The 27,447-nt window shown below is 47.2% G+C and overlaps 7 protein-coding genes across 7 annotated transcripts; 3 read left to right on the forward strand and 4 right to left on the reverse strand.

Annotated features, from left to right (window-relative positions):
- Positions 1-502: 502 nt before the first annotated feature.
- FPSE_12004 (uncharacterized protein) lies at positions 503-4,818 on the reverse strand (the record flags this gene model as incomplete). The annotated part of the gene is made up of 3 exons (XM_009265121.1): positions 503-3,040; positions 3,092-3,989; positions 4,037-4,818. The coding sequence occupies 3 exons, from the start codon at positions 4,816-4,818 to the stop codon at positions 503-505; spliced, it is 4,218 nt and encodes a 1,405-aa protein (XP_009263396.1).
- A 938-nt stretch (positions 4,819-5,756) lies between these two features.
- On the forward strand, positions 5,757-8,939 carry FPSE_12005 (uncharacterized protein; the record flags this gene model as incomplete). The annotated part of the gene is made up of 9 exons (XM_009265122.1): positions 5,757-5,766; positions 5,820-5,844; position 5,999; positions 6,351-6,504; positions 6,818-6,869; positions 6,923-7,296; positions 7,429-7,748; positions 7,798-8,603; positions 8,660-8,939. The coding sequence occupies 9 exons, from the start codon at positions 5,757-5,759 to the stop codon at positions 8,937-8,939; spliced, it is 2,022 nt and encodes a 673-aa protein (XP_009263397.1).
- Positions 8,940-11,519: 2,580 nt separating this feature from the next.
- Positions 11,520-12,420, forward strand: FPSE_12006 (uncharacterized protein; the record flags this gene model as incomplete). The annotated part of the gene is made up of 2 exons (XM_009265123.1): positions 11,520-12,200; positions 12,259-12,420. 2 exons carry the CDS (start codon positions 11,520-11,522, stop codon positions 12,418-12,420), a joined length of 843 nt encoding a protein of 280 aa, XP_009263398.1.
- A 1,280-nt stretch (positions 12,421-13,700) lies between these two features.
- FPSE_12007 (uncharacterized protein) lies at positions 13,701-15,264 on the reverse strand (the record flags this gene model as incomplete). Its single annotated transcript, XM_009265124.1, has 4 exons — positions 13,701-14,141; positions 14,217-14,835; positions 14,887-15,055; positions 15,135-15,264. The coding sequence occupies 4 exons, from the start codon at positions 15,262-15,264 to the stop codon at positions 13,701-13,703; spliced, it is 1,359 nt and encodes a 452-aa protein (XP_009263399.1).
- Positions 15,265-18,182: 2,918 nt separating this feature from the next.
- On the reverse strand, positions 18,183-18,637 carry FPSE_12008 (uncharacterized protein; the record flags this gene model as incomplete). The annotated part of the gene is made up of 3 exons (XM_009265125.1): positions 18,183-18,338; positions 18,404-18,514; positions 18,572-18,637. The coding sequence occupies 3 exons, from the start codon at positions 18,635-18,637 to the stop codon at positions 18,183-18,185; spliced, it is 333 nt and encodes a 110-aa protein (XP_009263400.1).
- A 4,418-nt stretch (positions 18,638-23,055) lies between these two features.
- On the forward strand, positions 23,056-23,804 carry FPSE_12009 (uncharacterized protein; the record flags this gene model as incomplete). The annotated part of the gene is made up of 2 exons (XM_009265126.1): positions 23,056-23,060; positions 23,108-23,804. 2 exons carry the CDS (start codon positions 23,056-23,058, stop codon positions 23,802-23,804), a joined length of 702 nt encoding a protein of 233 aa, XP_009263401.1.
- A 2,497-nt stretch (positions 23,805-26,301) lies between these two features.
- Positions 26,302-26,988, reverse strand: FPSE_12010 (uncharacterized protein; the record flags this gene model as incomplete). Its single annotated transcript, XM_009265127.1, has 2 exons — positions 26,302-26,782; positions 26,939-26,988. The coding sequence occupies 2 exons, from the start codon at positions 26,986-26,988 to the stop codon at positions 26,302-26,304; spliced, it is 531 nt and encodes a 176-aa protein (XP_009263402.1).
- Positions 26,989-27,447: the final 459 nt, after the last annotated feature.

Consider the following 27,447-nt stretch of genomic DNA (forward strand, 5'->3'; position numbering starts at 1 on the left):
TCCGATGCCCGATGCACAATCCAGGATGGTTAGTCATCCCCGTGGGGTCACAGTAAGTGATGAGTATCTCAAAGAAATGGGTGAGACAGATGAAGTCTCGTGTAGTTGTAATTAATTTCCAGTTAGTACACTGTCTTCTGCGCTTGGTTCCAGTGTCAAGGTTGCATTATCTCTGCTTGTTTGTTGATGTGTCTGTGTATATGGATAGTGCATATGATGGCTGTTGAGCTCTACTGACCTAAAAATGGTCAAATATCGGGTAGGCGGTTTCGAAGCGGTAGACCAGGGGACAATTGCGAACCAAAGTATAACCCCGGTTCAGACACCTCTCGAGTCCTAAGAAACGGCATTCTTACACAAATCGAATAACTGCATGAGGAGAGACGTTGATACAAAATGTGGTATAAATTGATAGCTATGTCTATAAGTAGGAAGTCTAATTAAGTCTATGTTTTAAAGTCTATGAAATGGAACATGAAGATTATTGCCAAGATACTCAGATCTACTCTGCCTTCTTGGAAGCCTTTGTTCGGAGCTTCATCAAGATATAAACAAGAGCATAGGAAGTAAAGACAAAGGCAGCGGTGATGCCAGCATTCCTCCAACCGTAGGAGTACTCCTTGATGTTGAGAGTGCGAAGGTAATCCTCGCCCTTGGTGTACGAGCACACCATGCACTCATCGGTAGCATCAGGGTTGATGAGGTTACTGGGAACCTTGGTGAGCCACTCAGAGAGGTACTCGCCACAAGTAGTGCCATTGGGGGGACTGAAGCGAGCGAACTCCTTGTCTTTGCACTTGACCTCAGAACCCCATATACCAAAGGTAAGCATGCTGCTCATCAAGTAGTTGAACGGGTTGATGTAGTAAAGCCAGTATCGCCAGAAGACCTGAATGCTAGCGTATGGCACAAGAACACCACAGAAAGAGACAAGGATAGTGATGACGAGAGGGTTCACCAGCGATGCGAAGACTTCGCTGGGTGCATAAGCGGCGATGAACTGGCCGATACCGGTGTAGATGAACTCGTACATGAGCATGACGAAAAATGTTGCACCGGCGCGAGATGAGTGATCAGAGAAACCGACGGTGTAGTACCAGCAGACATAGTAGATGACAGCGCAGACACAAAGATAGGGAACTTCGGAAACAATGAGGCCGGTGACGAACGCAACCCAGGAGTACATCTTGGACTTCTTCTCGCGCGTCTCAAAGATATCTCGACGCTGGATGAACAAAGGCTGGAGCTGAGCCATGACACCAGGTGCCACAAAGATGAAGTTGAAGATGGTGAACAGCTTAAGTTGGAGCTCAGCGACCGATGAACCAATTTGCCAAAAGGTAAACCCGTTGAAGAGAGCTGAGAAGACGTGGAGCGCATACTTGTTGTTGATGTAATCTGTGTTGCGATACAGGGATACGTTCATGCGCTGGGTGACGAGTTTAGTCTGCTCCCAGAGCGACGTGGCAAACTCGTGACCGTCTTCGGTTGTGCCAGGGGGCTTGGAAGCAGCGTCGGTGATCATGTGGTCAAGTTCCTTCTCAACAGTGGCGTGTTCGGGTGAGGATAGCCAGACTTGGTTCCAGTCTTTGCCTTGGGACAGATGACCAGAGACAACATCGATGATGAACTCAGCTGGGTTGACATCCTTGGGGCAAGGCGCACCATAGCGTCCAAAGTAGCCAGAGACAGTCTTGGCTTGATCACCAATATCACCAAAGTACACAGTCTTGCCGCCCTTGGCAAGGAGAAGAAGTGTATCGAATTGGGAGAATAGTTGAGCCGAAGGTTGGTGGATGGTGACAAGGACAGCTTGGCCGACAGCAGCCAGCTTTCGTAGGAAGCGAACAGTGTTATAAGCAGATTGCCCATCAAGGCCAGAAGTAGGCTCGTCCAGGAAGATAAGAATGCTAGGCTTGGAGACAAGCTCAACACCAATGGTGACACGCTTGCGCTGCTCAACGCTCAATCCGGCACCAACCTTTCCAATGAGGGTATCGGCGATGTCGTGAAGTTCGAGAAGGTCAATGATGGTGTCAACATACTTCAGCTTCTCCTCGCGAGGTGTATCACGGCTTTGTCGAAGTAAGGCGGAGAACTCGAGGGCTTCGCGGACAGTAGCATAGGGTTCATGTACATCAAGCTGCTCACAGTAACCTGCTGAGCGCTGGAAAGAAACTGGCAGGGGACGGCCATCGACCATGATTGAACCGCGAATGGTACCATCTGTCTTGCGCTGTGCAAGAACATCGAGAAGGGTTGTCTTTCCAGCACCAGACGCGCCCATGAGAGCTCCCAGCATACCTGGCTTGACCCAACCTTGGACGTTGTCGAGAAGAACGCGGTCCCCGGAGGGTGTCTTGACGGTGTAAGTCAGGTTCTTCCAAGTAAAGACTGAAGTGTTGCGAACGAGGTTATCGGCGACGGCGCTGGTGTCGGTGTCATCACCCGAGATGACACCGTCCTCTTGACTACCAATCATCTTCTTCTCGCCCTTGGTCTGACCCTCTTCGTCGGATTGACGAAGGGCTGCGGTAATGTGAGCGTTCTCTCGTGGGATGACCAGAGATGGACCGTCTTCGGAAGAGGCATGCCACTTGGTGGTGAAGAAGATGGTAATAGCAACGAAAAGAAGCCACCAAGCCCAGATGATACCAAAGTTTCTCCAAAGGTGATCATATCCATAGGAAAGCGAAGCCAAGTAGTCATCACCGGTAACAAATGTCTGACCGGGCTTCGCTCCACCCACACCAGCACAAGCCTGGTGATCGCCATTGTTGAAACCAGGGCCACTGGGAACAAGACTGTTGCCAACACAAGGGATGATCTTTCCGTGGAATTCGTTCGATAGAAGAGCGTCGAAAGCGTATGCCAGAGGGTCAATCCAGAAGATCCAGACGAACCAATCGTGCATCAAGGGCTTCTGGATGAGATAGCCAGAGTACATGATTGTCGCAGTAATGAAAAGACCAGAGACCTTGGAAGCATCGTCGAAGTTCTTGAAGGCAGCTCCGACGGCTCGGAAGAGGGCGGTAATGCACTGTCGCAAGATGTTAGTTAAGTGTTGTAGATTAACAGGGTGTTGACTTACAATGGTGATGGCAACCAAGATGATCCAGAAGGTGAAAAAGTGCCCAGCGGTCCTGGTAAGTCCAACCATGAAATACTCAACGACGGAAAATGTAGTGACTTGCATCAATATGATGGGTATATCAGCAGCAATCTGAGCAATACAGAAAGCGGCAGGATGATACATAGCAAAGGACTTGTGCTTGAGAAGAACAGGGCGACCAGTGAAGGAATCAGTGACCTCAGACATGGAGACGAGCGAGTTGGAGAGAAGAGCGACAAAGACGGCACCGGACTTGACAAAGAGGCCGCTTGAATTATCTGGAGCGTTGTAGAAGAGAGAACCGGCGATAAGGGCTTGGACGATCATTGATATCTGCTTGATGAAGAAGGTGGCCTTGTCTCCAAGAACGATCTGGTACTGACGGATGATGCATGCCTTGGTCTGATCCAAGAAACCGACCGTCATGGGATCGCTGTCAGGCAATTTCTTGTCTTTGAACTGGCGGACGCCCTCTTGGAAAGCCTTTGTCTTTTCCTTGGCAATGTCAGTGGTAGGATAGTCGTATTCAGATCGTGCTCGTTCGTAGATTGGTGACTTTTCGTACTCAGCCCGGAGAGCTTTTGCTGTGCGTGGGAATCGGTTCTGATAGTCTTGATGGATCTGTCTCTCGGTAGGAACAGTCACACCGGTCAGGTAGTCTGCTACATTGGCTCCATATTGACAGATGAAACCCATGCTCTCCATAAAAGGCTTGGCTTCCTTGAGAGGGCCGTAGTAGACTTGCTGTCCTTCGTCTAGAACAAGGACTTTGTCGAAGAGGTCGTAGATACCGTTGCCGGCTTGGTAGAGGGTGACGACGGAAGCTAGGCCCATGACATCGGTCATTGCGCGGATGGCCTTGGTATACTCCAAAGCACTATGATTGTTAGAGAGGGATTCAAAGGGTTGCTTGGGTGTACTTACGTGCTTGCGTCTAAACCACGAGTAGAGTTGTCCCAGCAAAAGACCGAGCCCTGGGTGGCCATAGTCTCTATGATGGAAACACGCTTCCTCTCTCCACCGCTCACACCACGTACAAACGCATCTCCGACTTTGGTTTCAATGGTATGTTCGATACCCATAGACTTGAGAAGGAAGTCTCTGGTCTCAGTTCGAAGTTCCTCATGTGAGTTGACACCCTGAGGGACCTGAAAGGGGAGCTTGAGCCGAGAGGCAAAGTCCATGGTCTGGCCGACTGTCAGGGCGGGATAGAATACTTCTTCTTCGTTGTTCATGACGATCTGACCGCGATATCTCTTGGCCTCTTCAGCTGTCATTGAGCCATAAAAGACATCACCCTTGACGTTGGCGTAACCGCGTCTCTTGTTGGAGATCATGTTGAGAAGTGTAGTGCAACCAGAGCCAGGACGACCTAGAACGAGCAGCATCTCTCCAGGCTTGACACAGCCATGGCTGTTGTCGAGGATAGTCTTGAGTGGAGACTTTTGTCGAGACTCTTTGATAAGCCTTGGAAAGTTATACTGTGAGAGGACGTTCTCATGGATGGCGGCATCGGCGGCGATGACATCGACAGTGAGGTTGTTCCATGTGACGCCGAGTTCTCTGTCTGGGACGCCTGAGGACTTGTCACGTTCTTTGAAGCCGATGACTTCTGACTTCATCTTCCATTCGGAGTCATCGTTGGGGGTTTCTTTGAGAGGTGTCGGTTCGTAGACCGTCGAGTCGATGCTATCGGAGGATTCCATGTTGTTGATGTTTGGTGGTATTGGTAGTTGGACGAAAAATAGCCCTGGCTGGATAAGTAGCCACAACCTCCAGATCAACACAATCTGAATGAACAAAGACAAGAAATAAACGACAGTGCTTGATGCTGGTATAACATGTTGAATTATGAGGCAGGAGACGTATTATAAAGAAACACTTGTTGAGTTTGTGTCAGGTTCTTACAAACATGGCGGTCTTTATCGGTGTCCGACGGTGGGATTTGCCGGACAATACAGCGAATGAAACTACTGTATCTGGGTAAATGCATTGTTGATCGAGCTATCCTTGAAGGTTTCTGTGGATCAAGAATGAGGCTGATGGAACAAGTCTGGAAATTGCGAATGCGAGGGTTTTTGCCGCTTAGTAACTGAGTCTGAAGACACGGGAAGTGGCAGGGCTAGCAGGGGTCCAAGTCGTCTACGTAGGCTATTTCTCACTAGAAGGATAACTAAGCGGCAGCTTCAGAGTCTCCTCAACTTCCGAACCACTTATCTGATCTTGAGGATCCTCGTTGTCTTGTCAAACCGTCCGCGGACACTAGTCTCCCAGACATCCGGTGCGACACAACACTCTAATCTATCCGGGTCGATCCGGACATGGTACCTAGATGTTATATGCGTCATTAGTTTCATCTACCGACGGTTCTCGCTGTTCCAGTTCATCCGACCTGCGAGTTTCTGTTGAGAATTCCGCCGGACACGAAAGCCTGATAGTGTGTAATCACGCGCAAAACGGTGCGACGAGACCCGTTACACATGTGAAATTATAGTTGACGCGGCCAGCTACCCTAGAAGCATTGGCCTGGTAGCACACCGGACGAAATTATCTTGCTGGTGGGTTTATGCTTCTAGAACTCAATCTTTTTGGTTGTTTATTTTTATGTCCCGAGATGTAGACTAGCTGCCGCTCGCAACACACGATGACAAGGAGTACGTCTTGGACTTTGAAATTGTGCACCCGATAATGTTACTGAGCTATGAAGAGCGTTCACTGAGATACTGTGTTTTGTATGTTCCCGGTGTTGGTAAATTTACATGAATATCACTGCACCTTACAAGGCTGGTATTGAAAACGCCTTGGCCTTTTAGAAAAAGTAGAACCGATAGATGATATCTATTCTGTGATGATGTTTTTGACGAGAATAGATAAACAATGGTGCAGGGTAAGCTCAGTCGGCATATGCCGTTACTATTCCTTTCACTTCCCTGTCTAGCGGGCGTCTGATCCCTGGTCGTTACATGGCTGGCCTGGCTGGTTGTTAACCTACTGGCTACTAAGGTACCGAACCGGAAGCTAGAAGACTCGTCAGCATCGTCAATGCTTAGTATTACAGGCACTGCATCCCGTCTAGCGCTGTACAGATACCGCTTATTCAGCGGGACTTTGGCGCGCTTTTCCATCCATAACTTCCGAGCCATCCCGTCGGACATTTTGACTGTCCGACCTCACCTTTAGACTCACTTTTGATGACGAGTTGAACTGGCATCAATACTTATCTTGGCTTTCATTGCAGGACCGTTTGTGGATTCTCAACGCTACCTCGGCTTTGATCTTCGGCAGAGAAGCCAACTTCCGTGTGGTATCGACAACGCTCTTCTTCTGCCTTACAGTCTCTTTTGTCAAGTATGGTTCAAAAAAAGGCCTGCGATGCATGTCACAAGAGAAAGGTATGTACAGTCTCAGAATCACCTTTCACATCTACTCTCTTCCATCCACCCCTGTGTCTTGACCGAAAGTTCGCAAAAAGACCGGGACTGGAGACACTCTGGTTATATCCGCAACAAAGCTTATTTGATATTTTTATTCATCACTAATTATGCGGCCCACCTGTTCGGCAAACCCATCCCATCTCATGGCGACCCTGATCACCGCCCCTATCATCTGCCCTTACCCACTATTCAAGTGGCTTACCATATTAGATCCAATGTGATTTGACAGATTCTGCTACCCCTTGTAACTGGTGCCAGCACCACAACCTAGCTTGCACTTTCGACCGTGTCAGGGGTCGTAGGAAGCAAGCTGTCAGGTCTAGGTTAGTTCTATCTGATACCAAACCAAGACTGTCTTGGCTTACATGTACTGTAGATCCAAACAAACATCAGAGAGTAGTCTTTCAGAACGGCTGAGAAAAGTAGAAGAAGCACTCGCTCAAACACTCGCTAGCCAGAGCGACCCTTTGAGCAGAGTATCAAAACACTTCACTTCGAGCTCTCTGCCTGTACATGACAATTCCGAATCTCCTGCAACCGAAAGCGGCAAAGAGCCAACTCCAGTAGTGGTCACACAGCCAGAACCGTCTGACTCTTCCATGGCCGATTGCGAATCCATCGTCCAACCAGAAAGTCTCACTACTTTTGTACCCTCTCCCAGCGCCGTCTCCTACGGCCAACTCCACTTTGGTGGCTGTCACTTTGGCCATCTTAGCCAGAACAATGGGCTGCCGCTGATTTCAGATCAAGGTAAGGAATGGATTGCTTCCAAGACGGGCGAGCAGGTTCGTTTCCAAACCGGACGACAGTTTCACCCACCACTATCAACACCCTTGTCAACACACCGTTTCACCGACCCACATGATCTATACACTCTTCCAGATAAAACGGTTGTTGAAACCATCTGGCATGTGTTTTCGAATTCGTCTTTTCGACTTGTGTTCCCCGTTGTCGACCCAGAACTATTCTATGATACAATCAACCTGGCGTATATGAGCTGGAGTGGAGAGACTCCCTCGCTTGAGCACATGAGCCAGATGGCTTGTGTTTTGGCTTTTGCGTCTATGATTCCACTGTTCCAGGGGTCACTAGTCGATCTTCCCCCTGTCGATACTGATATATGCGCCGCAAAGGCTCGCTACATCCTTACTGATGTTCTTGAAGTGCCGAATCTCGCCACTCTTCAGGTGGCTTTCATGCTGGTCAGCCTTGGTCTTCTATCACACATGGAAAATGCTAACATGATTGTAGAACATGCACGAGGTCTTCCTAGGACGACTCCGTTCCGCTTCCATGTTTCACGCCATTGCCTGCCGCATGGCCTTTACCCTTGGCGGCCAAAACTACACCGCAACCGAGACTAACAAGGGTCGAATCACTCACCATGAGCGAGAGCGTCGCCAAATAAGACTTCTCTTCTGGCTTTTGTATATCTTTGACAAGAACATTGCCCTACGAAGCGGCCAGCCCCCTTTGATGTCCGAAGACTACTGCGACCTTACCTTGCCAGAGAACTATCTGGAATGCTACGAATATCTCCCCGGCCTGAGTCACCATCTCCCTCTTGAGCTTGATGGTGATACCGCCCTCGCGCCTCATCTTCCTGGAGACCCGCGCCTCAGTCATATAAAGGAAAAGGCTAGTCGCTTACTCTACTCTGCGCAAGCCGCCAGGAAAACACCCGCCCAGCTTCTATTCGACATCAGAGATCTTGACGATGAGCTGGAAACCTGGAGAAAGTCCATCCCGCAAAACTTCCGCCCCCAACTCTCCATCCGCAATAACTATCAAGTAAATGTGGAAAACATGCATCTTCCGCGTAGCATGCGTTCCATTACCCTCCATCTTGAGTACCATCACCTTTTGGCCACCATTCATCGCGCCAGTGGAAGATGCATGCATCATCCTGAACATGAAAAGTCAAACATCGACGCCGAATGGCCATCCAATATTGAATCAGGTGTTGAATCAAGCATTGCTCTGGCGCTTGAAGCAAGTCGCTCGACTCTTCTATATCTTATGGCGGCCACGGACGGTCTTGCTGGTGAAGCCTTCTGGTATGTAGACAACACCTTGCACGCGTATATAGTAGAATTGGCTAACTCCGAGCTAGGGTCGTTGTGTTTTATCCTACCACTGCTATGATTACGATCTTCTTCAACATCCTCATGCATCCTCTCCGCCCATCGGCTAAGTCAGACCTGGAACTTCTCAAATCCTCTTCTGATCTGATTAAGAAGCTTCCAAGTTCGCATCTCAGACCACAAGACGAACGGATGGAAATGATCAACGACTTTTGTATGGAGCTTGTTCGCCTAGCCAGCAGTGCAATCAACAAAGCTGTCTATGAACTCGACCAAGAACGTGAAATTATGCCGCCAACCAACATATAGGAGTCATAAGGAATAGCCTGTCACAGCTTCTATCCTATCAGTCGATTTGGGGTTTCTGTTACGAATAGATGTGTGAAGAGTATCTGAGTGTTTGATTAGACGAAGAGAATCCATGTTTATTTCATAGAGCACCACACGTAATAGATAATGAATAAGACCAAATACAGCTGACGGCACACTTAGTGCTCCGATCCAATGATTTGTGACGTGATCTAGAAAATAGACAGGACTCCTTTGAACTTTCCAAGCCTGGGGAAGGGCTGTTGGTCTCACCAAACTCTGAAGAACGTATCAATACTTATCTCAATTGCAAATCCTTGCTCTTCAGCTAAGACTTTTAAATTTGAGGTTGAATAATATGTAACCAAATAACACCATCCTTGTAACTAGATACTCTGACGGTAGTCAAGTGATGCGTATATTGCTGAACCGGAGATGCCAGGTAGAGCACTCTTTTCTTAACAAAACTCCATTATAAAAACTACTTGATGTAGTCTTGTGATCGCTTATTGATTATTCAGCTTTCCGCTTCAGCTTCCAGGTTCATAGTCTGACACTATCTGTCGACCTATTGCAAAGAAGAGATACTTCGTAATATCAGTCAACAGACTTTGGGAAGACTTACATAGGCTTGAATTCGAACAGCTACATCGTCGACACCGCCCAGCAAGTCCATCAGTCAGGCTTCTCAGATTCTGAGGCTTTGGAAACCAAGGCCTTCAGGGCCAAGAAGAGGAAATCGGGGCAAGATGTGACAGTTACAAGGAGAACTCCAACCACCCGACCAAGGAGTATCGTAGGGCGAAACCAAGGGCTCTAGAAATATAAGGCGGAGGACTGGGTGAGATGGCAAGCCAAGATTGCTGATATGGAGAATCTTCTTCAACAAGTCAACAAGGTATGCAAAGTGTCGGAGCGGGAGGATAATAAGCCCAAGGTGGCATCGAGGAGCATCGGGAACCGAAGGTCTTATAACACTGGAGTCTGTCCCTTTCATCCAAGGGTCATGGTGGAATAGTGGTCGTTGAACGTCATACTGGAAGGTGTAGTTTGATGTTGGACGTCTTAGTGTATCGTCTAAAGAGTGCATGTATATGACTGTTAGCTCGTTGTCCGACTGATCGTGGCTTTGGACTTGAGTGTCATCACTTAATGAGAAACTATCTGATCTTCCACGATAGAGTACCAAAGCTTGGAAATATATTCCGACAGGTATTGAGATAGTCTGTGAGTCGTGATGTGTTCCTGAAGCATTCGTAAAGTGCTTATACTGAAATCGATGAAAGTCCTAACACAGCACCACTAAGTCGAAATTGCAGCGGCAAAAGAAGTCTAGTTACACTATACTATATTAGCTTATAGTCTATGGATTATGATATCGAAAAGTGAATAGTGGAGGGAAATATATCGAAAGGCGCTCTAGAGCGCCAACTGACCTCGTGTGTGCAAATGAATAGCTATGAGATTATAGACTTCAGAACCCTTACGTGAAGGTTTCAATAGATCTCTCGATGTATAATTGCTATTTGGTAGTGCTTAGGACTGCTTATATTCGTGCGAAATGGTTCTAGTGTCATGAGTGTGTTGTTGTGTCGAGAAAGGCCGCCCAGCAGCGCTGACAACCCCGTGACAGCAAAGTTGAGGAATTGAATGTCTTAGAGTCTTAATAAAGGTTCATTAGGCCTATTCAGATTCATACATTAGAAATAGGTAAGATGAAAGAGTCTCGTAGGGATCGAAGATGTTGTGTCACTTACAGGCAAGCCGATCACCAGACCAAAGCGCCTGTGCTAGATTTTTTCTACTCTCTATTAGATTGAGAAAACGAAACGATGAGAAGTATTGGACAATAAAGAGGCGACAAAATGGGCAGTATTGACAAAGGATTCGGTTTTCTGGGAGGTGGTACAAGATTGCTGGTAAGTGTGGTTGGCGGAAATCTACCCCTGATTTCCCAAACGGCACAATCAAATCTCCGGACAACTGCATTAGCTCTCCTCAACCACAAGAAAACAAAGCAATTATCACCATATTGTTATGTATCTATTTGACAAATAAACCACTGTACATATTTGGTAAATATGGACAAACTCGAATTTGCATTTTCAGGGGGTGGTTTAAACACACATTGAATATTCGATATTTATCAACATCATAGTATGTATAGACAAAAGAACTTGATCATCGTTTCTGCATATCTAAGAAAGTAATACATTGGAATTTAACTAGTATCATCTCTTCAAATTGTCTAGTAAACGCCGAGTTACAGACGCGTGTGTGGGCAGCATAACGCCCTATTATAAAATCATCCCAATCACTTAGGAGACGCGTTGGTAGCACTGCCAGATGTCTGCCTACACTTGCAGACACTGTCACCCGTCGACAGACCCGAGTGGCAGAGAGAAGCAGGCAGAAATTGGTCAAGCAATTTGTCGGGGTCCCGCCTATCCCAGCCCTACGTTCTTCTCCCCCACCGAATTCTTTCTTCCCTCTGACCACAGCCTGCAAGTTTCCCACCAAAACAGTGAATCACCAAACTCCAACAGCTCGGCAAACGGCCTTGAGATCACCAAACTCACCATGACTCAAACTGCCGGTGGACAGATGGCTCAGCACAGCGTGCCTTTCCCCCTCGTTATCCTCATTGCCATGATTGCAACTTGCCTGTACCCAGCCAATCTTCCTGGCCCTATGCAGAAACTCCGTCTCAGTGAGATCTACCGATCTCGCCACTACGCTACCCAGCGTGCTGCCCGGTCTGTCATCCGGCGTGCCCAGCATCTCGCTGCGTCCGAGATTGTGCAGATTGCTGCGGACCTGAAGAAGCTTGTCAAGAAGTATTACACGTCTGCCAGGTCTTACTCTCCCACTCAGGGAGACTTGCAGTACTTCCTTTGTGCCGTCTTCTACTTATGGCACAGCAGCCGTCCTATCCCTGCTAAGCCTGTTCTCCGGGATCCCACCTTTGATGAACGTACCATCCATGTCGGTTATCTCAAACATGACCTTGAGCCTGTCGCTGGTCTTCTTGACGAGGGTCGTGATAATCGTCTCGTATTTGACGACGCCTATCTCTTCATCGACTTCAACGACGAAACCATGATTGTCAGCTTCATCTTCGTGGACGGTAACGGCATTGAAATCGATCCTGAGGATGTCGACATCTTCAGTGAGTACGCTTCCAGCGAAGATCGTAACGTCACCCTCTTTCATCACTATGAAGATAGTGAGCGAATCCGAGTCATGGATCACAACTGGGATGTAAGTCAACCCACTCAGTAATCCGTAAGCTAAGAACATGCTAATGATGAACCAAAAGGTCGCCATCTGGTCTGCTCGTCGCAAGATCAAGCGGTTCGCCGAGACCGGCGTCACTGCTATTGAGGCTGCCAACTGGCCCAACCGTCTCGAGACTGAGTACATGGTACCCTTTATGACCGTGGAGCGCGTTCTTGAGATCTACGAGTTAGACTTCGACTAGATTGGACTCTGAGGTCACCGGGCGTTGATAATGTAGCAGTGAGATATTCTGTTGGCATGTTAAGGATGATATGTACAAGGTTTTCAGACAAGGGAAACTGGGTCTAGTCTTTTCGTTAATACTGTCTGCTACTTGAGCAAAGAATTGTGAAAGTATATGATCGATCGTTGGTAGCAAGAAGACATTCAATCAAAGGACTTGATAGTACTTGCCTCTGAAGATGAGATAGGATGATGAATATTCTACTGTGATGAAAGTTGTAGTCTTTCCCTCGTACTTAGCAATAGCTAGCTCTTACGAAGGAATATTCCCGGAACAAACTCCTACTTTCCGGACTCATACTGCATACCAGATGGTTTCCTTGTGACACTACCTCAATGAAATAATAATTTAGGCGTAGAGGACACCTTCGGAATATTATCAAGCCGAGAAATAAGCGTCATAAATTCCTTCAAACTTTCCAAGTTATGTTTGTTGCAGCTAACAATGTTTAAGAAAATGCACAAGATAATGTTTCAGATTGTGAGACTCGTTCGGTTGAGTTTCACGGGTATACAAGTACATGCAGTAACAGTTCTCCAATACGGCAGAGAATGTAAAATGGGAGTAGCAAGGTCCAGACCATTGTGTCTTCAGGTGTACGATAGATGTCTAAGCGGTGAGGCAATGTATTGCCGATGGGACATATTGAGTTACTTATTCGCAGTATCTCAAGGCACATCCAGAGTTTCTCAAAGTTTGTTTGTTATTTGCGTTACTCTAACATCCCATTTGATAATTTACCATGACCTGGTATTCATCCTAGCCATCCGGGCTGCTAATATAGGAATTCCATTCCTTTATAACGTGCTCCCAATATAATACTCAGCGTGACTTCCCCAGCCGCCGACCTTGAGGGACATGAACCTAGAACAGACAGCCTCATTGTTTGGGCCGCTGACTTCAATGTCTTCATTCTGGTAAAGCAGTTAGTATAAGTGTAGTTATTTCCGGGTGTGAGAGATGCAGTTACCTTGCTACCATAGAGTGAACACTGGGCAATAAAGTAGTTGGCCGACCTTGACAGTATGATTCATTGATTCCAAAATAAAAGAGCGCCATCGTTGTGGCTGCTGTTAATAGAGGCATGAAATGCATATTGAGTGGGATGTTGAACGTAGCCTTGAATCATCCTCGCAACGTTTGTTCAAAAATCAGATTTGTAAAGAGATGTCATCACCAGATTGTACCATGATAGTTGGCGACATTGGGTTGGTGGGATTTGGTTGGTGATAGAGAGTTTAGTTGTGGTCGAGGTCGAGGTCGAGATCGGAGCCGACTTCGGAGTCAGTCTCCCAGTGCTTCTGAGAGTCACCATCAGAGGACAAGTCGATATTAAAATCGAGGTCAAGGTCGATACCATCAGCAGGCGGGATAGTTGGGGAGGTGGTTGTAGGATCTGGGCCCGCAGCATCGTCCGCTTCGTATTGGGCAGCAACTTCCTCACGGAGGACACGGGCTCGCTCCATAGCGGCCATGCGCGTGAAAAATCGAATTGGCTGGACCCTAATAAAAGGACGCTCAATTTCGAGCGAGTTTCTCCACATAGGATGGTAGATCGGGTACCCGTGGATCTTGAAGATTGCCTGTCCGGTGACATCGGCCCAGGCATTATCACCTTCGACGGTCACGGCGGGGGAAACGTCATATCGACTGGTGGCCCACGCCTTGCCTTGAGGCTTCTAGCTAAAGTCGCCGACGTAAGTGATAAACGCCATGAGAGCATGGCCAAGATGGAAAGGTCGTTCGAGGAAGACACCCTGATCTAGAGCCTCGTGATCGTTCCATGGTATGTAACGCTCAGGATAGTCCTGGAGATCCATGAGGACATCAGCGCGGACGTACTCCTTGGTGTCAAGGTTTCGTAGAACTTGCACTCTTTGTATCTCGGTAAGATGCCCCGGTTCTGCCATGAAGATTTCGATCATACGAAAGTACGCCTCTTTGTCCTCGGTGGTGCTTGAGCGATCACGGTTCATAAGGTCAATGACGCGGTTAGAACGAGGCCCGGGGTGCATGAAGACTTCAGGAGCATAGTAGGGGGTCATGGGCATAGCCCGACCAAGGGTCACAGGGTAAGTGTGAAGTTCATGTAGAGTCTGGATGCGACGGGAAAACCAGTCTTGCTCCTCTTCTGGAGTACCAGCACCTTCTGGAATACCCGGGGCCCAAGCGCCAGCAAACACAAGACGTTGACCTCGCCATGGTCCCGCATCCAGATGGAGTACTTTCTGCATCTTGGATCCAAGGATGCGGAAGAAGAAGGAGTTAGTCATACCAAGGCACAAAATAGTGACACCGTCCTTTTCAAGGTCAAGCTTGTTAACGATCCTGTCAAGAACATCTTGAGGCAACTTGGCAAAAGCACCGTGAGCTCTTTTAAAACAGGTTAGTGAGGTTTAGGCAAAAATAGTGCGATAGTCTTACCCTTTCTTACGAGCACTCTCAACCTTGGCGGGATTGGCATGGTATGGAACCCAGACTGGGTTCCGGAGGAGCTTGGTCAGGCTGGATGCGGTCTCGGTCACCTGGGCGATATTGGGACGATCCATGACCTTGAGATGCTCGAGGCTATTGAAGTTGACGTTAGATCCTGCTGGAAAGTAACAGTGGTTAGATAAAATGTGGTACTTGCCAGTCAAGGTTGACGACCCGCCAAGAGGCGGGAATGTGACGCTGCATCTTGTATACTACCGCGGGCTTGGAGAGAAGGTTGTTGAGAAAGATGAGGGTGCAGAGCCAAGGATATATGCAGATGTAGATGATGTGGATGAGTGCGGAGACGACAATCTCCAGAAGCGCCATTGGGAGTTTTGTAGGCGGGGTTTCTCTGGAAGGAGGGGGGATTAGTCACGTACCTCAACGATGAACGCTCTGAATCACGTGTATCCTGAGCAGGTTTCTCAAACGCGTCACGCAGACAACAGTCCTGAAGGGGTATGGTGCCTGGGACTGCGAGCACTGGCGGGGGTGACACTCGTCTTGTGCAGCTCTAGCTGACACTTCCAGGGGGCATGGTGTGTACCTAGGCCATAGACCAGTACAGTATAGAGAGCACAAGCTATTCCCATTGTACAGAGTAGTTTCCAGATTGCAGCTCGAAAAAGGAGATATCGGTGATTTCCCGTGCCCAGGCCACTCGACCGTGAAATTATTCCTTTCCAGAAAGTCTACAGATGGGTATCATTACATCAGTATATCAAACAGAAGTAACTACTCTATTACTCCTCTCGCATAAGCTATATTCTTGTACATGCCTGGAAGGAAGACACAGCTCTGGTTTCTCTGTCGAGTCACTCGACCGATTAGTCTTTCCTTATCACAGGATCTTTACGATACTTATTGCAGCAGGCCTAGATTCAACTGGACTCTCCGTTATTACTAGTATGGCCAAGGTCAACTGATAGCATTCGCAGATGATACAGTTGTCACCCGCTCCTTGTTGGGATTCACGTCTAGTTCACACTTGATTCGTTGTATCAGTGTCGCTCTATAAACCATTAGACACTTGGTGCCAGCCCCTTGTCTATAGATTGAAATTGACCGTCTGTTCATGGTAGTTGGTCGTCTATAAAATCCATAGTGTTCTCTTTCGGCCGGTATTCCAATCCACCATTCTTCGATTGGGTGTCTTTTGCGTTTTGTGATCAGATGTGATAGGATGATTAAGCGCTGTAGTGTTCAAAGCCAAAATTGAAGGTAATCGCCTCCTTCGATCGAGTAAATACTGGGATCTAGCGTATCTGTCTCATCCTCGGGTTAGTCTTTGTTGTTCTAGAGTGATGTGTGAAGTTTCCCTCTTGAAACTCAAGCCAGATACTAGCTAGCTATGTCCAATAACCTTTCCACGACATCTTCCAGCTATTTCAGAAGGTCACTTACCATGGTAGATATGTTTTAGGGTGGAAGCATCAATTGTTATGGAAGGATAGCGAAGGGCGGCCAAACAAGGGGCACAGAACCAATCTGACTACACCCGGCGCTCAATATTGTCGGCTTTGATGTCACCCCAGTCTTCTCTATCCGAGATCAGAAACCGGAATTGAGTAACGTTAGAAATTCTTCGGTCGTTTCAAGCGCCTCATTGTCTCAGGGGTATGTTTGAGCGATCGCTGTCCAGCTTTGCCGCCAGGGGCAACGGAGAGCCTAGGAGGAAAGTTTGTTAGCTACTTGTGTCGTCCTAGATATCATGACAGATTACAGTTGTTTCTCTGTAATGTCCCAAGCAATCAAGCTGAGAAACGAGATCTTGGCTAGTCGTCGATAGTTCGTCGGACACCAGACAGGCTTCTCAGGCACTCTCGGCAAGCGCCGGTACTCTTGCGATGTACTTACACTGTAGGCCTCCTCCTCAATAGTTCCAACAGACGAGGTGATGGTACAGTTTTAGTAGGAGGCGGTTGTGCCGTGATTCAGTGACGCTCAGCAGAGGCATCCCCCAGTGTTTCGAATGCGGAATCATCTGGAGTTTCGGCGGTCAACTACTAGCTTTCAGTCATGATAGACCTTGCTTTCGTTTTCTTTTTTATTCGTTTGGTCTCATTCTGACTGAGTTGCTTGGCTGGGTTGTTTGGCTGGGTTGTTTGGCTGACTGAAGCAATTCAAAGGTTGACAAATTACACAAGTAAAACATGAAAATCAGGGGTTATCTATTAGTGGGTTGATGTAAAAGTGGGGGGCTGAAGGGGTGAGCTTATGCCCATGTTGCAGCTACACACACACTGATGACACAAAAGACCGTTCAACCATCCACAGAAGTTCGAAATTCAATTTGGACATATGATGAGGAAGCTGGACGTCTTCTCCATTTGTACAAACTATTCCGGTACTTCTTTTCTTGCTATTGTGACGTCCATTGTCGACGGCGGCCTATCGATGATCCCACAGATGCTAGGGGTACAGCAAGGAACACATCTTTCCACAACAGAAAGCAGTGATCTCTTTCTAGTCAATACACACTCATGATCTTGTCAAGAGAGTCTCTCGAACAGTCGTCAACAACAGCATTCTCTTTTAGGTTTGGCTGATCTTCTTGTTGGCTCCTTACCCCTGAATCCGTGACTCCGGCTAACTCTCTCGTTCTCCTAGGAATGTTCTTTCAATCTAGTCATGTACCGTCGCTCGCGAATCTGACTGAAAGAACGAAAGTTCAGAGATCTCTGAGTTGCGAACGAGAAGACAAAGGCACTGTTGACGTCAAGGGTCCTTGGCGGCGGTCAAACTGTGGTCGCGGGCCAGTGGAGTAAACAACATTCTATAGAAAACCTCGACAAGCCTAGATCGATAGAAGAATATATCCCATACAATTCGATGTAACTTGTTGAAATATCGTCCATGAATGGACTCAGACTATGCGATAGTCCCAAAATCCGAGATACCTACCCGAACCATCCTACCACGACCGAGAGCGTCTACGCTTGACTACACTTTGTTTAAGTGGGCCAAGAGTCTCTCAGACTCTTTTGGGGCCTTTTGGGAGGGCCAGCAATACAGTTAATACAAGAGACAAGAGCGTCAAGGTTCACAAGTGCTGTCAAACCGACTTGGAACCAACTGAGAGCATGACAGCGTTTCCTTGCTATGTATGACCTCTGTCGTTTTTACAAGGCATTGTCTATTCCCTACAGCATTTGCACGGTCTACTCGAAAGCTAGTGTCTACCAAGGGCGAGCCCAAGCACAGTGACTTGACAGAGATCCCCATGTCAAACTCCCAAGTCGACCTCAAAAGACTCCGTCCGTAAAGTCAATCACGGTGGCCTTTTCAAGGACGCTTCCCACCTTAGCAACAAAGGCTTGATGAGCTGGGTCTGTTTCGACATAGTAGTCTCGATCTTCCGCGGAGTTGAAGATGGCGACGAATCCATGGGTCAAACCGTTCTGTAGTTTATCTAGTTAGTCCAGTGTTTACTGCTTCCAAAACAATGGTTTGGGGGCGGTCTTACCTGCATTCCCTCTGGAGAGTTGTCTTTGCCGCCTACAAGTGAAACGATGTACGGACTGTTGCTTGTGGGATGGATACATTGGTCTTTAAGAGCAAGAAAAGAATCGCAAATCTGGACAAAGGGATTGTTAGTTGGTTTGCGTTACACGGCATGGATTGTCAAGCGCACCTCTTTGATTTCAGATGAATCAACATCCGACTTGAATTGGAAGAGAACAGTGTGAGTAAGAGTCATAATGAATCGGTATTCTTGGTTGATGTTATTAAATGTCTCTATTGACTTTGATGCGGAGTAATCGAGTCGTCAGACATGGACATGGACACAAATAAGGACATAAAGGCCGCTGGACTGATTGGTTCAAAGTCACATTCAAAGTCACGTGAGTCTTGTTGTATGTACAACCCTTTCTGGACTCATTCAAGCCCATGTGTGAATGATATTTACATAGCCTTCGAATACTCTTCTGGTCATATGTCCCTTTCCTCCAACCATTGTTATATGACCTTTGCTTCAGTTCATTCTTCCCTCACAATACCCCCTGAACGAAGGTCGTGTGACTCTTCCTCGTCTATCAGTACTCTGCAATCTCTCACATCATCTTTTGTTCGGACTTCCGTCACTTTGTTCACTATATATTCAGGTAAGTCAGGTCATCGCTGTTGTACAGAGCATGTCAGCTAACTTACCTCCAGCGTAGGCAGTTTGCTAGACAGCAGTACGGGCACAGCAGGAGAACGTTGAACTCACCCTAGTCTCGAATTCGTGTTCCGTTACAATCTACATTCCTATTCTTGACATGTCCTTGACTAAAATAGTCTAACACTACACCAGGCCGACATAATCCCACCTCCTGGCAAAGCCCCGACTGTTTTATTTACCGTCTCACGATCTTCATATTCCTCGACACCTTGAATTCGACACTATACTCTACATTGGAAGAAGATGGTTTGTGGTTCGTCGAGTGGTAGCTAGCATCTAAGAGTCGAGTGCAAATTGGACGGTTTCAGCACATTCTTCTCGATCACCTACAATATTTTGATGTTACTCCGGGCTTTTCGCATTATTGTTGCACTAGAATGAAGGACAGGGACTTTACTAATAGGTTGGCCAGGTTAATCAGGTGTCGGCTCTCCATGTCCTGCGAAAGAAATCCCATCTTACAACTTACAGCAAGAATCGTGGGCCTAAGAGAACGGCTATTGTTTCAACCAACCTCAGACTTCGAATACGCTCGTCGAATATTAAGTTCAGCAGCACGCTAGGTTGAATCGCTTTGTTCCTCGTCTTCGTCGATCAGGAGTGACTGCTCTGTACGGTGACAATAATTCGTACACAAGTCTCACCAATCACCAGTATAAAGATCGCTGTTTCGTCCAGATGTCTTGTTATTTTAGCGATGGCGAGTCCCACCAGTGAGAGTATTGTGGAGGACCGAGCCCTAGCTGCAGGGCAATGGACTGGACAGGCTTTCCTATTCCTGCTTGAGAACATAGACAATATCAAGCCTAAAATACGAGTAAAACTAGATGTGCATCGAAATTTGGAATACCAGGTCTCTAACGTGAGTAAGCAGCGCCAATGTCGGTGTCTAGATGGCTTCACTAAATTATACACATCACACCTCGAACATCGAAGCGTTTGGAAAGCCATACTTTAATCTGGCATGGTGATAGGTAAATTAATTGAGGATCCTACTCCAGTGAACAAGCAACAAATTAAGCACATTTTGCAGTGATACGAAAAATAAGAGGAATATGCACCACTTTCCAAATAGTATCTCCCTGGAAAAAAGACTTTTTGCCAGTCGCTTACCCTACATTGATACCTCAACTGAGTTGGATCCATTCTTGGTCTGGACTTTCAAAAAAGAATAGGTGGAGAAAAAGGAAATTGGGCAAAGAGAAGAGGAAAAAGAAATGCGTAATCTGGGAATCGAACCCAGGGCTCCCCGATGTCGATTGAATGGCAACGGAGAATTTTACCACTAAACCAATTACGCGGTTATTTCTTGTTGAAGTTTGTCGTTGCTGCAAGGTACAAGAGCCTTAGCAGCAAGAAATCGAACAAGACTAGTTGCTGAAGACCGACGACCCCTAGATCCATCATTTATATCAGCCAACAGCGAATACAGAGCGACCAATAAATACTAAACGTTTCGTTTATTTTTTCTTGCGCTGTGTTTGGAGAGGTATCTACAAGTTCCTGGGCAATTTAACGCCCCGTTGTGATTTTCTTTCAACCGAGTCGTTCGTTACATAGGCACTGTCAAAACTTCACCATTTTACCATATCTCCATTATGCATTATGCACTTCCAGATCTCAGGAAACATGAGAATACGCTTCTTTGCCCGCTACATAAGGCTTGTCAAATATAAGTTGCAAATTTATATGCAGCCCACACATTTGCGGTTGCATATGATGTCAAGTCCCCCTCAATACAATGCCAAGTGTTACAAGCCAAAGTTATAACAACATCTATACCTCATCGCTGCACAGGACCTTAAGAATGGAGCCCACAAGGAGATCACTATGAGCGGCATCACCGGACTTCGTGCCCCGGTCAACGACAGCGAAGTCCGCAAACTTGCCTCGAGCTTAGACAATGGAAAACCTTGTTTGATCCACCATCCCTCGAAACTCGTCGCCCGGAAGCTCTTCCTGATTCTGAAGACTATATTTCTTGTATTCAAATTGGTAATATGGCTACTAGTTGACTCTTGTGAATGCCACGAATCACTGGCTTTGCCAGCGGTTTCCCCTTTCACCTGGCGAAATACCTAATTCGCTACGAGTTTGCAACCCTCAAATTTCTCTAGGCGACAGACATTCCAGAAACGCGATTCATCTCTTTCAACATCATATATGTAGATACGGACGAAGGAGTTTGTATCCGCTTCCGTCTTTTAGAGGAGCTTTCACAAGATCTAGGACGGTCAAGACAACACCTGCAAAGTCCGGCAAAGTTTGGTCGATATATCGGTGGAACTATAGAGTCCCAAACCTCACGAGGCAGGATATTTATATGTTGAATGCTCTGAGGATGAACAAATGACATCCACTACGGCTAGCGATAGATCTGTCTGCGTTGACCCTTGGTCCTTTGGAAACGTCCGCCGAGTAGTATTCGTACTCAGATGATTATACTACCTTTCACTACTGCCGGTTAACGGTGTCCGCAGCTTCCTGTTGAAGCTTACCTAGTGTATATGTTTCGTAAACGTTGGGAGATATAATTGTCCTGTAGGTACAAGGGTTTCGTTCTGTAACATGACGATGAAAAGGGCGACCACTTGATGGTTGAAGGAGGCTGCAACATTGCCTGCGTCACTGACTGTGGTGTGTCATGTTTTATTTCGAAGCGAAGCACTCAGGCTGTCGGTTGTCGGACGACCTGGAAGCTCCTTGCAAGGTCTCTGTGTCTTTCAGGGTGCAAGACGTCAGGCTAAGCGAAGATGTAGATAAAAAGGGTAGAGGCCCGGCAGCCAGCTACATCGAAGAGTAGATATTAATAAGCGAGTTCTGGGGTTTCGGGCTTGGGACTGACTGGGCTTTTGCTGCTGGTAGATGAGCATGAGGCCTTCGCGTAGAATGGGCATTGGCGTGTATGGAAGACATTCGAGGGACCTGGCTAGGCTGTGAATCTAATACTCCTTTCGAGATAGCTCGCAAGTCACTGTTCAAGATAAAAATAGTCTTGGAAATACCAGCGGTCGGATATCAGTCCAGTGTCGGAGTGTTCTCCAGACCAGGGGTGACTAGGTTATCATTCCTATACCTGCGTTCCAACGAACCCACAAAATGAAAAGAATCAATATTTCAGATCAGTTTACTATTTTAGACCCTTACAATTAATCTCATGTGCTGATAAAGTCCACTGTAATGGAAGTGGACGATTACGTACCCCCGACCCCCAACGAACTCACTGAACTTGACACTCCTTTTCAATAATTGTTACAAAACTGCCACATCGTAAAAGAGATATACTACTACAATAAAATAGTAAATACAAACTGTATATCGGGAGTCAAAACGAAAAGGGGTGCAGGACAATAAGCATATGGGGAGTTACGACTGTGAATCACTGTCCCGCTGCTCCCTCGTGACAATCTAGACTGCCAAGACAATCCATATTGGAAATTCAAATCGTTGAATACACTTGAATGGCACTGGCAAAAGGTGTCAGAACTTTTATTAGTATAGAAACGGATACTAGGGGCTGTCACTGCATTGGCCGGCCTGCGTCTGCCGGCCAACATTGGCACTGCTAGGCGTAAGGTAAACCGACTGCGCCCCTCCTATTCTATTCCATCGCCATTGTTCAAACACGGCTGCCAGCTGTCAGTACTGCGACTCATATCTTGTTCAAACGGGCCCACATCACCACTGACCTACTTAAATATTTCCCACCTTACCTCTCCTCCCACTTTCCTTTTCTCTCCCACCAATCCTTTCCTCACCCAAGATCGACCAAGATCGATTATCCTCAACACGTCTGATAAAGGCAAGACATCTTCGTAAGTCCTTACTATCCTTGAGGTCTTGTACACACTGACATTCTTGATGTAAAAGGAACAGAGCAAGGTTCCATCGCCCACGGCACAGTCACATCAAAACCCATTTGCACCACGCTCTATCAAGAGTACTCGCCCATCATGTCGTATGTACTTCTCTCTCCGTTCATTAGGCCCTATACTTACTGTCTAGTCACACCTATGACCCCGAGCAGCACTACTTATTCAGAGCTGGAGTCAGTGCCTATGCTGTGGATTGGCCTATTATCAGCCGCTATCCAAAGCTTCACAGGGCATGCCGACGTAATCAACTCGATCTTTTCAGGTTCCTGGATGAGAACCAGGCCTTCTGTTGCATTCGCATCATGAATAGCCAGGCCTTCGACATAGGTAACTACATCCAGCCCGTGGTTGTGTCAGGTGGCGATCCGCTAGAGAACGCCTGTGATCTCTTCACATACCACTTCAAGATCTACGAGTTCGCTGCTCGTTACGGCATCTCCAACTTGAAGAGTCTTTCGTTCTACTACCTGAAGTTAGCCGCCGACAAACTTAGTTACTATGTTCTTGCCGGCACACTTTCCAAGCTGAACTACGCCTTCAGCCCCCAGGAAACCGAGTTCATCGCTTACATGCGAGAGAGATCCCAGATGCAGAACGAGACTCTCACTCCTCGAGACCACGCGGCCGTCATGGATGATTGGCAATACAGCATGACTCTTGAGAACTTTCTTCTCGGCCAGATCATCATGATGAAGCTGCACATCCAGAAGCTTGAGGCTGATGCCGACCCTGGTGTCACAGACGACACCGAAGTCACTGACTACACTAACGACTCCGACGCCTCCGACACCGAACAGGACGACGAGGACAACGGCGAATCGCAGTAGACGTTCCGTCTTTGTAACAGGGGAGCTGTCATGAATAGCTCTTTACTATGGAGGAAGTGGTAGACGGAAGTGGGACATCAGAGTACTATGGGACAGGGAACGGACTAGAGTAGCACGAACCAAGGAGAAGTATTGTGCACATGCCTACACACGCCAAGATGTTATAGCATGACTGATCATGTTGACTGATTCCATCTTGGCGGCAAGAGAGGCCAGGCTGGTATGCCATGGGGAAACAACCCACATTGTGCACTCTAGTCTAATTGAAAGAATGTCCCCTTTCATATCACCGTTGCATTGTGCATGTTGACTTCGAATAGTGATGTCTGTCTCTGTCACTTGCATACATTCAAATTGATTCTCTCCAAGCTTTGCCACTGCATTGTGATGATAACTGCGCTGGTCCTGTCAGTTCCATAGTCATTGCTCATTCAGTAACATCCTAATTACATCTATGCGTGTAGCTTTCCCTCCTCACGCGTTGTCGTAGAGTCCTTCTTCCCTTGTGTATGAATAGGGACCTCCCTTTGACAGGCCACTATCGCATTATCCACGAACAGATAATGTCGAGATCTCCGTCTGGTCTCTCTTCCATGGACTTCAATGTTTGCTATTCGGGTGTCGGCGATCGGGGTTCGTGGTTCGATTTCGCGTCAGAAATATATCGAGGTCAGCGAGTGCTACCAGGACTTTCAGGCTTCATTATCGCCTACCTCCTGGCTCTAGCATCTAGAAGTACTGTGGAAGTCGAATACCATGAGCAAATCTCTATATCTCTTGATTTGAAGACTATAGACCCCTAGCTTGACACCGTTTATAGTCTGTTGGACTGCCCAGCGGTGTTTCGCGTGTATGGACATTAGCAACCTCGAATGGAGACATGGCTCCGTCAGATCTCCTATGAAAGCAATTATTAGCGATCTTCGCTTCCACACGCTATCAAATTCAAGTACTGGTATCCTGGGGGCGGTTTACTTATTGTGACCGTTTGCCTGGACTGTAATTTAGCTCCATGTACCGATGTGCCTTTAGGACACATTTCCCCTATCGATACTAGTAATCCTAGTTTTTTGCCCTCAATGAACTGTCATTGCATCATTCTTCCAGTAACATGAATGCCGCAAAGCATCAAGCCATATATATATATGGCCACTTCGAACATGTGACGTCGGAGGAGACTGTGACTTACACGGCTGTATGGCGTCCTACACTTTAAGTCACTAGGACCCCAGGTCCCATCCGTGTCACATAAAGCTTCCGCGCTCAAGTGCCCCTATCCGACAGACCCGTATCCGTCTGCTGAGCCATAGCAACGTCATGGAAATCGTCTCGCAGCTTATGAGGTCTTTTCTTTCGGCTTCCGGTTGATCGTTCGTATCAAGTTGCGTTGGGCAATGGTCCTGAGCTTAGACAGTTTGCTTGGATATCGGAAAAAGGGGTTCATCTTGAATTCTCGGGCTATCGGTAGGGATTGTAGTGTGTGATCTTCGTGCGTATCTGGTAATAGATAAGTAAGCTTATTGTTCAGTTATGAGGTTGGGGGCAGTAGTAACCAAATCACCGCCGGCTGCCTTTAACCGCGGCCATCAGTGGTACCAGAGTGTATACCGTATTCATCTTTATCCACACTTTGGAATGGTCCCTGTGCCAAGTGATACATTCTTGTGACAAGCGTTGTAGTCCAGCGAAACAGTTACCGCTCCGAGGTCCAGTCCTCTAACTCTCCTGTATCCATATTCCAGGTTAGTCAAGGAGGTGAGGTGATACGTCAGTAGGCACTATGGCCTATTATCTGCCTCTTATTCGGTCTGAACGATTCTATAAGTTGATTGCTCTCAATTGTCAGTCAGCTTTGCTTATCTAGACTAGAGGGAATGTGTATTACTTACATCCTGTCTGGGGCTGTAGGTCCACAGTCAGCGTTCTAAGTGCTTTATAAACGGTCGGTATACGATTCCAATAGCTGGACAATTAAGCGAGAGACTTCTTGATCGTATATGAACTGAATTTTCCCTGTACTCTGTACCTGATTGTGTACTTTCACCTGTTGAGTGATGCTCCAGATAAATACAGGATATGTGAGACAACCACGGGCTCCAGTTCGGTACCATAGATATTGTACCGCATCAGCCAAAAACTAGAATACCTTTGGGTACTACATCAGAGAACATCAATGTATCGATCGTTGATCAAACCTCACCAGGGCGACCTATTCTCCAGCCAACCAGCCCTGTGTGCAACCTCAAATAGCAAGTGTTCCAATCTGAACAGCAAGTTAGGTAATGTGCAGAAGAGAGGATCATACGAGATCGACTTACATTACATCAAATCAACATTGTATAGCCCTGGTCTGTCGTTCTAAGAAGGCCAGATAGTTGCATCTCCATCATTAGCGAGGTCTTGCTAAGAGTAGTCACCATGTTAGAATCTGTTCAAGCTGTCTTTATCTGAGGATTCGAATATCTTACTAGTAGGAGGTGGCTGGTAAATTGGTAATTTAAGTGAGCCAGCCAGAGCCCGTACGGCTGGCATAGATGAGTTGGTCAAACGCGGTGAATAGGGGCCCGAGAAGGGCAACGGCACGAGAGTATTCGTCGATAAAGTCGAGAGCTCGGAATGTCTCAACGTCACCAATCGCTGCATCAGGCATCTCATATTGGATGTAGTGGTACATTACTGGGCTGAACCAGCCACTGTTGAGATGAACCCACTCTCTATAGCCAGTGATACAGCAGAGAAAGGAGAGAAGGGGAAGACTGAGGGCGATGTGCACAATCTCGATAGCGCAGTGTTCCATGAGGCCATGGAGATGGCGCTCCAAAGCATTGAAGTGAATGTAAATAGCATCGTGGAGGGCAAGACGCTGGCGGTCCCAGTGAGAGCCAGAGGGAACTCGCTCTGAGCGGTAATCATCATCCATCAAATAGTTGATAACGATCTGGGCTTGCTCGGGATACAGTCCAGGCCAACGGAGGCTGCTGTGGCGAAATAGATTCGCGAATCGAGGGTGACGGCGGATGGCATCTCGGGGCAACTAGACCCGAGAGTGAACAAAGTTGATAGTCACCACCTCGATGTATTCACTACCGGTAATGAATAAGTAAATACGGTGAAGGCAGGTGAATAGAACTTACTCATTTGCTTGGGCGCTCGAGGAGCCGTCGCGGACGGCACGGGGAGGCATGTTGGGCGGCGTCTTTGCTTGATTTCTTTGTTGAAAGCAAGGACGAACGGAAGTTTGTAGGGAATCTTTCAGCAACTGATAAGTAACTGGATGCCAGTGACGGGGTAAACAAAGTACTTACAGTTTGTGGGATGAAGAGGGCAAGACTTTTTGCCTGAGTCTGGTCCGGTCTTATGGCTCGATCTTTTTACGCCCCACTCACTGCAGACCATGGGATCGCTGACAGTAGCTCTGTTTTGGATTCTGCTGCTTCTAATTTCTTATACTATTATTCCTCAGGCATCCCGTCACGCCATTTACCTTCTTAGCTAGATCCCCTCTTTCTATTCTGCTAGAAATCAAACCCCTGGCCATCGGGTCTTTGCCACCTTTGAGTCTCAGCAATATATTTATGCCTCTACCTTGAAACGGTGGATGAATCTCTATGCCACGTATATACACGTGTTTACACTTTGTATT

This window comes from Fusarium pseudograminearum, chromosome 2 (assembly GCF_000303195.2).
Source record: "Fusarium pseudograminearum CS3096 chromosome 2, whole genome shotgun sequence".
NCBI classification, from domain to species: domain Eukaryota; kingdom Fungi; phylum Ascomycota; class Sordariomycetes; order Hypocreales; family Nectriaceae; genus Fusarium; species Fusarium pseudograminearum.